The sequence below is a fragment of the Ruditapes philippinarum genome, unplaced genomic scaffold (assembly GCF_026571515.1).
Source record: "Ruditapes philippinarum isolate M1 unplaced genomic scaffold, ASM2657151v2 ctg384_1_1_1_1, whole genome shotgun sequence".
Lineage (NCBI taxonomy): Eukaryota > Metazoa > Mollusca > Bivalvia > Venerida > Veneridae > Ruditapes > Ruditapes philippinarum.
The window spans coordinates 293094-305491 of record NW_026853376.1 but is presented as its reverse complement, the minus strand read 5'-3'; the positions used below and the strand labels follow the sequence as shown (position 1 = coordinate 305491).

Below are 12398 nucleotides of genomic sequence, written 5' to 3'. Positions count from 1 at the left end.
ATTTCCAGGATATTTGGATAAAAATGCAGCCACTAGTGATAACAAAAATTTTCTATTTTTAGCTCCTGTGACCTAGTTTTTGACTGGAGACAACCCATATTCGAACTTGACCTAGAAATCATCAAAACAACTTTCCTAACAAGTTCCAGAATTTGGATCAAAAGTGCAGCCACTAGAGTGTTATCAAGATTTTTCTATTTTTAGCTCCTGTGACCTAGTTTTTGGCCAGAGATGACCATATTTGAACATGATCTAGAAATTATCAAAACAATCTTTCTAATCAATTTCCAGGACATTTAAATCAAAATTGTAGCCACTAGACTGTAAACAAGATTTTTCTATTTTTAGCACCTGTGACCTAGTTTTTGACCGGAGATGACCATATTCAAACTTGATCTAGAAATCATCAAAACAACGGTCCTGACAAATTTCCTGAATATTTGGATCAAAACTGCAGCCACTAGAGTGTTAACAAGCTTTTTCTGTTTTTAGCTCATGTGACCTAGTTTTTGACCCGATATGACCCATATTCGAATTTGACCTGTATTTCATTTTCACAAACATTCTGACAAAGTTTGATTATGATCCAATCAAAACCATGACTTCTAGAGTGTAGAAAACCCAATTGTTGAAGACACACAACACAAGATGACAGACATAGCCCCATCACTATACCACTATACTTTGTGGTCAGGTGAGCTAAAAAAAATCTAAGTTCGTGGGGAGATAATTCTTGCGATATTGGTGCAAAAGTTTTAAAACCTTGTCACAAAAGATGTGGATAATGATAAGGAACATATATTTGAAGTATGATCCCTTAAGAAATAAAGATGTAACAGTATATAAATAACAAATGGGTTTGTGGGTAACAGTAAAAATATCATCCAGAGGAAAATACTATTACCCGAGCAGTTAGCCACACTGAAATTTCTATCAATGTCTTTCCGGATTTATCATGTAACATTCAAGCAATAAAAAATGTAGGGCAGTGTTTTTATGATTTATACAGATTAAATCTTTACATTATCAGTCAATAACCATTTTTATAGAATAGTAAATTCTCTCTATTATGACCACTGATGTGAGTGACTCACAGTGGTCTTAGTTGTTAATTGGTATTAATTCTGACAAAGTGTAAGTCGCTTTACTAATTTATGAAGTCCAACTAAAATTAATGTATATGAACCAATGTCTCAGACTTCAATTAAGGTTTAGTTTTTTAGTTTATTCCATGTGGATTCTTTGTTAAACTAAAATGTTTTTCCTCTTTCATTTATCAGTTTATATAACTTTTATAAAGGACCAAGAAGGGTGATGCCTAATATCTGGCCCATAAATATTGTAGTTTCTGAGAATGAAATTTTTAAAGATCTTATTTCTAAAGTCTGTGAACTATTTATGGCTATGCATCAGACTGCAAGCATTCATAAACTTTTTGTACAGGACCAAATGAGGATCATTCCTGTAAAGTTTGGTTAAAATCCATTATGTATTTTAGGAAATGAATATGTTTGAAGAAATTGTAGACAACAAATATCTGAACAAAGGACACACTGCCATAACAAAAGTTTACCTTTATCACTTTGTATTCAGGTGAGGTAATAACGAGTTGATTGCAGCAAAAATCAAAACTTGAAAAATTGTTTACAATATGAGCATTATGGATACCATTTGAATAACCAGAGTGTAAAAATTTGAAAATGGAGAAAACAAGGTAACTAAGAAGTTACAGACAAATCAAGAATTGAGAAACTTTAGTAAGACTAGAAATGTGTCCATAGGACACGGGTGCCCCACACACCACTGTTCTGTCAATCTTATGACTCTAGGTCAAATATTTTGCGGACTATATGTGCCACAAGTTGAAAACTAAAAATCAACAAATAGCCATAATTCTCTTAAATTTGGTCGCAGCAAAAATTTCTTCCTTTACTACCATCTACACATTAAGGTTGTTCATCCCTGGAAGTTAAAGAAAAATCTGCCATCCGGTTTAAAAGGAGTTGCGTTCACAAAATTTCTACATAGTATATAGTGAAAAAATCAACAAAGGGCCACAATTCTATTAAATTTGGTCGCAGCAAAAAATTCCTTCCTTTACTACTATCTACACATTAAGGTTATTCATCCCTGGAAGTTTAAGCAAAATCTGCCATCTGGTTTAAGAGGAGTTCCGTTCACAAGATTTCGGGACGTACGGACAGACGGACGGACGGATGGACGGACAAGTGCAACGCTATATGCTCCCACTTTGTGGGGGCATAAAAATGTGTTTAGGATGATAAATGTAAAATAAATGTAAATCCTTTTATAAATGAGAAAATGTATAAAAACTGAGCTTATAATGACAATTTCTATTAGATGCTTAAAATTTTCAATGTACTGATTATCTAGTATCTATCATCAAGTAAAGGATAAATTCTTCACAAGTTTTCAGATTGTTCCTTCAGTTCTGATAAGTAGTACTTTTACTAACAATTAAAGTAATCTAATCTATATGATAATATATAAATAAATAAAAGCCAAAGTATGTCTAGTTTCTTTTTGAATATTTTTTTAATCAAGGAAAACATTACATACCCCTTGATTTGGAAATGTTGTAGCATATATAACACTTTGTTGACCATTGGGATCAATCATATTTGCTGCTAATGTTGCTAAAAATATAACAATCTTCATATTACAACAAGGAAGATAATTTAACTTTAAGAGAAGATAATTCCTTGCAAGAAAGTTAGAACATGTTCTATTTTTCTATAAGTTTTTGGCTGTCAAGACACTGATAACACCGTTTGACACAAAACATGTGCCCCGAAGGTGTGATAGTGTTGTTTTTTTATTATTTTCTGACTTTTTTGTTACTGATTCAGTGTTCATGACCTGTATATTTTAGTAAATGTTTAAAATATCTTGGTCAGAGGAACAGATCAATACACTGATACACAGAAGAGCAAAAAAAACAAACAAGAGGGCCATGATGGCCCTAGATCGCTCACCTGACCCATCAAACTCATCCAAACAATTACCTAGACCAGCATTCTGACCAAGTCTCATGACAGGTGAGTCAAAAATGTGACCACTACAGTGTTAACAAGGATTATCCATTTTGAGCAGTGTGACCTAGTTTTTTACCCAGGTGACCCATATTCAAACTTGACCTAGAAATCATCAAAACAAACTTTCAGACCAATTTCCAGGATACTTGGATCAAAACAGTAGCAACTAGAGTGTTAACAAGATTTTTCTATTTTTAGCTCAGGTGACCTAGTTTCACATGCGATTTCGAACTCATCCGAGCAATTACCTAGACAAGCATCCTGACCAAGTTTGATGATAATTGAGTCGAAAATGTGACCACTAGAATGTTAACAAGGTTTTTCCATATTTGGGCGGTGTGACCTAGTTTTTCATCCAAGATGACCCATGTTCGAACTTGACTTAGAAATCATCAAAACAAACTTTCAGACCAATTTACAGGATATTTGGATCAAAACAATAGCCACTAGAGTGTTAACAAGATTTTTCTATTTTTAGCTCCTGTGACCTAGTTTTTCATCCGAGATGACCAATGTTCGATCTCATCCAAGCTATCAACTAGACAAACATCCTGACCAAGCTTGATGATGATTGAGGCAAAATTGTGACCGCTAGAGTGTTAAGAAGGTTTTTCTATTTTTAGCTCTTGTGACCTAGTTTTTCATCCGAGATGACCCATGTTCTAACTCATCCGAGCTATCAACTAGATAAGCATCCTGACCAAGTTTGATGATGATTGAGGCAAAAATGTGACCGCTGGAGTGTTAACAAGGTTTTTCTATTTTTAGCTCCGGTGTCCTAGTTTTTCATCTGAGATGACCCATGTTAGAACTCATGCAAGCTATCACCTAGACAAGCATCCTGACCAAGTTTGATGATGATTGAGGCAAAAATGTGACCGCTAGTGTGTTAACAAAGTCTTTCTATTTTTAGCTACGGTGACCTACTTTTTCATCCGAGATGACCCATGTTCAAACTCATCTGAGCTATCACCTAGACAAGCATCCTGACCAAGTTTGATGATGATTGAGGCAAAAATGTGACCTCTAGAGTGTTAACAAGGTTTTTCTATTTTTAGCTCAGGTGACCTATTTTTTCATCCAGGATTACCCATATTCGAACTCATCCAAGCTATCACCTAGACAAGCATCTTGACCAAGTTTGATGATGATTGAGGCAAAAATGTGACCGCTAGAGTGTTAACAAGGTTTTTCTATTTTTAGCTCCAGTGACCTACTTTTTCATCCGTGATGACCCATGTTCGAACTCATCCGAGCTATCACCTAGGCAAACATCCTGACCAAGTTTGATGATGATTGAGGCAAAATTGTGACCTCTAGAGTGTTAACAAGGTTTTTCTATTTTTAGCTCTTGTGACCTAGTTTTTCATCCGAGATGACCCATGTTCGAAATTCATCCTAGCTATCAACTAGATAAGCATCCTGACCAAGTTTGATGATGATTGATGCAAAAATGTGACCTCTAGAGTGTTAACAAGGTTTTTCTATTTTTAGCTCCAGTGACCTAGTTTTTCATCTGAGATGACCCATGTTCAAACTCATCCGAGCTATCACCTAGACAAGCATCCTGACCAAGTTTGATGATGATTGATGCAAAAATGTGACCGCTAGAGTGTTAACAAGGTTTTTCTTTTTTTAGCTCCGGTGACCTACTTTTTCATCCGAGATGACCCATGTTCGAAATTCATCCGAGCTATCACCTAGACAAACATCCTGACCAAGTTTGATGATGATTGAGGCAAAAATGTGACCTCTAGAGTGTTAACAAGGTTTTTCTATTTTTAGCTCTTGTGACCTAGTTTTTCATCCGAGATGACCCATGTTCAAACTCATCTGAGCTATCACCTAGACAAGCATCCTGACCAAGTTTGATGATGATTGAGGCAAAAATGCGACCGCTAGAGTGTTAACAACAAAATGTGAACGGACGACGGACAGACGACGGACAATCATCGATCCTAAAAGCTCACCCTGAGCATGCTCAGGTGAGCTAAAAAAACATTAAAAAAATATCAGTTTTTCAAGTAGTCAAAATGGTTTTTAAATGATCTTGTTCATTTAGTGAATAACTTTCATCAAATAAAGAATTTGCATTATTTTTCCACATTTTCCATTATTTTAAAGGAATGTACACATTTCAATTTCATTTACTCCATTGTTTAAGCTAATTGCATCATTTTCCCGCTTTTTTATCATCACATTTTATGGAAACATGATAGTATTGCAAAGACAAAGGTATAAATCCTGGGCAATCTTAATTAGACATTTCAGTAAAAATTGTGCCTGATTAAATATTGGAAGGGCCATTTATTTAGCTTATCTAAATGTGACATGTAAGAAACTTGAATAGGTGTAGACACAGCCTTAGGAAGGCTTTGTAACTGTACTCCTTCAGTCCATTTACTAGTTTATATGTGTCAGATTTCTTAATATTTTCTAGTCTTTTAAATCTACATTGCAGTTTCAGAAAAACCCTCATTTTAACAAGAAATGGTTGAACTGGGTGATGATACCCGAATAGGTTTTGGACACAGGAAAGTATACCTCTTTTAGTGTCAGAGTTATGTCACAGAAAAAGTTCAAAGTGTAAAACTGAACAAAGGGCAATAACTCCAATATTAAGCAAGGCAGAAATGTGGTTCTTTTGCACTGCACTTCTTTTTAATGCGATCAATGCTCCTACAAAGTTTCATACTGATACCCCTTATTCTTTCAGAGTTATGTCACGGACAAAGTTCAAAGTGTAACAAGAGCACCGCTAGGCGGAGCATTATATGCCGAAAGTGTTCTTCTTTTTTTTTTAGTAACGATGAAGCATTTGTAAGACAGGGGAATTGAATAAAGTATTACCTCCTTCAAATAGCAAGCCTCCAATAAAGTTTGAATATTCATAATTGTGGGCCAAATGGAACTTAAGTTAACTCCGGAAACTGTTTTCAGTTTTATAGTAATAGTGACCTTGACCTTTGACCTCAAAATCAATAGGGGTGTTCTACCAAGTATGGACAAACATGAAGTTTGAATAATGTGGGGCAAATGGAACTTGAGTTATGCTCCGGAAACTGTTTTCAGTTTTAAGGTAATAGTGACCTTGACCTTTGAACTTGTGACCCCAAAATCAATAGGGGTGTTCTACCAAGTATGGACAAACATCCTATTAAGTTTGAACACTGTGGGCCAAATGGAACTTAAGTAATGCTCAGGAAACTGTTTTCAGTTTTAAGGTTATAGTGACCTTGACCTTTGACCTTGTGACCCTAAAATCAATAGGGGTCTTCTTCCCAATATGGACAATCATCCTATGAAGTTTGAACACTGTGGGCCAAATGGAACATAAGTTATGCTCCAGAAACTGTTTTCAGTTTTAATGTATTAGTGACCTTGACCTTTGACCTTGTGACCTCAAAATCAATAAGGGTCTTCTAGACAATATGGACAATCATCCTATGAAGTTTGAATATTGTGGGCCAAATGGAACTTAAGTTATGCTCCGGAAACCAAATTGCTAACGGACGGACGGACAGACGGACACCAGGGGGTATAACATAATATGCCCGAAATTCTTTTTGGCATATAAAAATGAACAAATGGCAATAACTCCAAAATTAGGCAAGACAGAGTAATGTTGTTTTTTTTTGCACTGCACTTCTACCCAATGAGATCTATCTACCTACAAAGTTTCATGTTGATATCTTTTATAGTTTTAGAGTTATATCCTAGACAATATTTACAGTATCTCTTATAGTTTTAGTTATATCCTAGACAATGTTCAAAGTGTAAAAATGAACAAATGGCAATAACTCCAAAATTAGCAAGACAGAGTTATGGTTGTTTTGCACTGCACTGCTATCTACCTACAAAGTTTCATGTTGATATCTTTTATAGTTTTAGAGTTATATCCCAGACAAAGTTCAAACTGTAAAAATGAACAAAGGGCAATAACTCCCAAATTAGCAAGACAGAGTTATGGTTGTTTTGCACTGCACTGCTATCTACCTACAAAGTTTCATGTTGATATCTCTTATAGTTTTAGAGTTATATCCCAGACAAAGTTCAAACTGTAAAAATGAACAAAGGGCAATAACTCCAAAATTAGCAAGACAGACAGACGGATGGACAAAACAGCGACTAGAAAATATTACAACTAAAGACAACAATGAACCACCACCAAGCTAGTCAAATACATCAGATTATTCATTGTAGTATATAACAAGATTGCATTTGTGAAAAATGCTATGCCACCGCATTAATACATGTACAACACTAAATAGTAATGTAGGAACAGAATTTTTTGTTTCTATACAATTGAAGATTGCCATAATGCATAGATCACTGACCTATCTAATTCTTATTATCAGATTAGTGGTTAAATCTATTGTTATTCAAATAAAAGATCAGAGTAGGAATCTATCAATGCAGTTGAGTCTAGTGAATTTGGTGGTGAAGGTCATATTTCACATGGCCAAAATTCCATGACTGTACATCAAAGGACAACACAGTAAGACACTTTGTCAAAATCTACGCCAGCTGATATCAAAGTCACTTTACATCTTAATCTGTGCACATGGTTCAAATTTCATAACTGCACATCAAAGGACAATAAAGTACATGTAGGTCACATCATCAAAATCTAGTTCACCTGATACCACAGTTCAATTTTACAAATAAAACTGTGCACATAGTCCAAATTTCATGGCTGTACATCATCAAAGGACAAGAAAATAGGTCACTGTCCCCTTAGTCAAGGCAAAATATTGACCCCAGGGTTTAATTCAAACAATCTTGATACAGGTCCACCAAACAACATTTTTTCATGTCAAATATCAAAGCTGTAGCTTTCTCCAATTCAGAAAACATTTGTTTTAGTTTCTGTTTTTACTATGTGTACATAATGAAAATCAATGCCCCCCGGGCAGGTCCAATTATGACACCAGGGGCAAAATTTGAACATCTTTGGTAGAGGACCTATGTTTGATATTATAAAGCAAACATCAAAGCTCTAAGCCTTGTACCTTCAGACAATAAGATTTTTTAAATTTTTTTTACTATATGGACATACATGTAGTGACTGAAAATCAATGACCCCCGGGCCGGGCCATTATTGACCCCACGGCTATAATCTTGCTAGAGGTTCACTACACAATGTTTCATGCAAAATATGTAACCTCTAGCATTTGTCAATTTAGAGAAGATGATTATTTAAAGTTTTTACTATATACATATAAGGAAAACCTATGGCCCCCCGGGTGGGGCTAATTTTGACACTAGAGACAAAGTTTTAATATCTTTGGTAGAGTACCTATAGATCATTAGATGAAATCATATACCAAATATCAAAGCTCTAAGTCTTGTACCCTCAGACAATAAGATTTTTTTAAATTCTTTTACTATATGTACAAAGTGAAAATCAATGACCCCCGGGGCGGGGCCAATTTTGACCCCAGGGCTATAAATTGAACAATCTTGGTAGATGTTCACTACACAATGTATCATGCAAAATATCAAACCTCTAGCCTTTGTCAATTTCGACAAGATGATTTTTTTAAGATTTTACTATATACATAAAGGAAAACCTATGACTCCTGGGCGGGGCTTATTTTGACTCTAGAGGCAAAATTTGAACACCTATAGATGATATCATATACGAAATATCAAAGCTATAAGCCTTGTACCTTCAGACAAGAAGGTATTTTGAGTTTTTACTATATGTACCTTAAGGATTAGATCTTAAAAGTATTTTTCTTTTTTTATATCTCACCTTAAGGATTAGATCTTGAAGTATTTTTCTTTTTAAAAACAAGCACCAGGTTTATAAAATTCTTTAATGTCGTTTTAAGGTTAGTGTCAAACAAGTGTATAGAAATACCTCTTTTTTTTTCTTTAAAGTACAGGTTGCTAAAAAATACTCTCCCTGTAGCGTGTTTACATCATGAAAATTTTAACAATGACATCATAATTAACAAGACGAAGTACAAATTTGGATAATACTTCAATAAAAATGGGTCAAAGACAAAAATGGACGGGTTGCATTTGTATACAAAATAACATGTTACAAAAATTTCCTACCATTGACCATTAATGTCAAACATTAAACTAAGTCTGTAAACAGGAATTGGATAAGCGATAGACCTGAACTTGGGACCACGTGTTAATGCAGTCACAATACCAAATATCAAGAGGCTGTGATATGTAGTTGCTGAGAAAACTGTTACGGAAATTTCCTTCCATTTACAATTAATGCCGAAAATTTAACTAGGTCAGCAAACGGGAAGAGGATGAGCCACATACCTAAAATCATATCCCATGGTATGTGACTACATGTTAATGCTGTATACCAAATATCAAGAGGCAGTGATAAGTAGTTGCTGAGAAAATTGTTACGAAAAATTCCTACCATTGACCATTATTATGAATATAACTAAGTCAGTAAACATGAAGTGGATGAGCGACAGACCTGAAATCGAATCCCATGGTATGGGACAACGTGTGAATGCTGTATATATTTGTGCTCCAATACGTAGTTGCTGAGAAAACTGTTACGAAAAATGACCCAACCAATTCGCCAGCCTGCCGTCTCAATACATGATGGTAAACAGTATTTTTTTTTTAATATATGTAATTTTTTTTTTCGAAAACCAGTATTATAGTCATAACAGATATCCCATTAGTGTTTAAATATAAAAAAAATTTTTAATAGTGTTTACTCAGGGGTATCATGTTGGGGGCAGGATCTAACCCCCAAGCATCTGTGGTTTATCATATTAGAACACCCCTTTCTACAAAAACTTCTTTCTGTTCACATGAGTGGCTCTATACACAGGTTTAATTGTAAAATTAAATCTTGTAAAATGTTATAAAAAAAAACAACAACAAACAACAGGAACAGGATCTCAGGAAGGTCAGAATTTCAAATGACAGACTGTTTGGCCAAAATTTTCATGAGTCAAATCAGTTTTTTCTTGTGTTATTTTTCTACATGAATCATTTTCATGTTTCAAAAATTACTGTTTGGGAAGTCATTTTGAGTAGATTTTCAAGTTTAAATTGATAATATTGTGAGGTTAGGTAATTTTTAAATTACGTAAGCTTCTTGTTTAGTTACCAATATGATAAAGATAATTAAGTATTACTAGCAACATGGATAATTACCATAATTATTGTTCCATTTTCACTTACATTTATTGAGGTCAACATCACATGTGTACATGTATAATTTTAGAAATCATAACACGGGAGGTGATATTTACATAAATACTGAATGTCATGCCTTAATACTTCACAAATAGTAAACAAAATACCTGTTTCAACGAAGCACACCGATAATTGTTGTCATCTTCACTTCTTTGTTTTGAAATACAAGTTTATGTTACAAAATTTCTCAATTTTCTTGTACATGGCGGCCATTTTGTCATACTTTCTCTTTAGTTCTATTTATAATCTCAACTCAAGGTCAGATTGATACAGATGTTTTCTGAGGCAAAGTTGTTGAATGGACTGATTGATATGCATTATTTAATGATCTGAATTGTATATCTTTCATAAATTTCAATAAAAATTTCATTCATTGAAAAAATTCATCTTGAAAAGGTATCTTGTAGTATCTATGATTTTTCCCACAAACCGGAAAGATGTAAAAATAATATCCGTACTGTAAATTAAACTTTTATCTTAATCAGCTAATTTTTGTGAAAAAAATACAAAATTTTTAGCTCACTTTCGTTTCTTTGTGAAATATCTTACACAATAAAATGTGCAAGTCATTGTCAAGAACTGAAATATTTTACATTGTATTTCGGAAATGACACAGTCTCCTTTTTGATGGTGTTACGAAATTAATGGAAGAATCCATTATTGAATGGGGAAAGCAACTTCACTGAAGCTCTCAAATTTGTGCTATTCTGATTGACTCTGTTTTTGAATTAACATTCACATTCAACAATCTTTCTAATGCTTTAACAGAAAAATCTTCATAACAATGTCTGTTGAGACAAAAAATACAAGATACACTATCTCAATTTATCCCTACAAAGAAAGTCTATATAAAACCTTGCAATAAAAAAACCCCTTTAACCCCCAAAACAGAGACCAATTTGCAACTCTAGACCATACTTTGTAGAAACCAACAAGCTAATGCCTTGTGTGAAATATCTAAGCTCTAGCCCTTTCCATTTTGAAGTATAAGAACTTTTAAGTTTTTTCTTTTAGTTGCCATAGCAACCAGAGTTTAGCATGGAATGGAATTCTTTGAACAATCTTGATAGAGCTTCATGCAAAGAGTATTCCTGCCAAGTTTCATTAATTTTGGCCAAGTGGTATTATAAAGATGTCGTTTGAATAAAATGTGGACGCCGGACACAAATTGATTGGCCATCCTAAAAGCTGCCTGCACCATGTGCAAGGTGAGCTAATAAAGACCCCCGGGCGGGGCCAATTTTGAACAATCTGGGTAGAGGTCTACCAGACAATGCCTTATGCAAAATATCTATGCTCTAGGCCTTGTGGGCCTTTACAAGAAGATTTTTTTAATTTATTCTTATAATTCCTTTTGGTTGCCATGGCAACCAGATTTCTGCATGGAATGAAATTCTTTGAACAACTTTAGAAGCCCTTCACCCAAGAATCAATCCAGTTTGGTTGAAATTGGACTAGTGGTTTTTCACAAGAAGATTTTATAAGTTCACTATATAATCTATTAATCTATAGAAAACACACACACATCACACACACACACTTTTTTAAGTTCACTATATAATCTATTAATCTATAGAAAACACACACACACACGCATGCACCAAAACACACACACACACACACACAGAGGTGAATCGCTATATGCCACCGCATTGCAGATGCTGCGGTGGCATAAAAATTCCTAGGAAAAATAAATTATTCAAAATCATGGTTTGGTCATTATAAATGATTCTGTATAAACAACAAGATATGTTTGTAAAACATGTATGCCCCCTATCAGCAGCCAATTAGTCATGTGATAAGGTTATTATGCATGACTTCTGACCAGGTGATCAAACAATTAATAAGGGTTATCAAGTATCTACTGGTCATGACCTTAACCTTTGACCCCTTGACCCAAAACTCAATAGGGGTCATCTGCTGGTCACGACCAATCATCATACAAAGTTTGAAGTTCCTAGGCCTAAGTGTTTTTAGTTAATTGATCGGAAACCGTTTTAACATACAAGGTCAATGTGACCTTGACCTTTGACCCCTTGACCCCAAAATCAATAGGTTATCTGCTGGTCATGACCAATCACCATACCATGTTTGAAGTTCCTAGGCCAAAGGGTTCTTAAGTTATTGATTTGAAAGAATTTTTACCTACAA

General features: G+C 34.5%; 1 protein-coding gene across 7 annotated transcripts in view; it reads right to left on the bottom strand.

The window, feature by feature from the left end:
- Nucleotides 1-12398, bottom strand: part of LOC132736687 (nuclear transcription factor Y subunit beta-like) — a 90008-nt gene that overhangs the window by 37545 nt on the left and 40065 nt on the right. For 6 of the 7 annotated variants that reach the window (XM_060723873.1, XM_060723874.1, XM_060723877.1 and 3 more), the window contains one exon: nt 2581-2657. The exons of the other annotated variant lie outside the window; for it this stretch is intronic. In XM_060723873.1, the coding sequence (XP_060579856.1) occupies nt 2581-2657 (77 nt within the window). The remainder of the gene's footprint in view (nt 1-2580; nt 2658-12398) is intronic. 7 annotated transcript variants of the gene reach the window in all.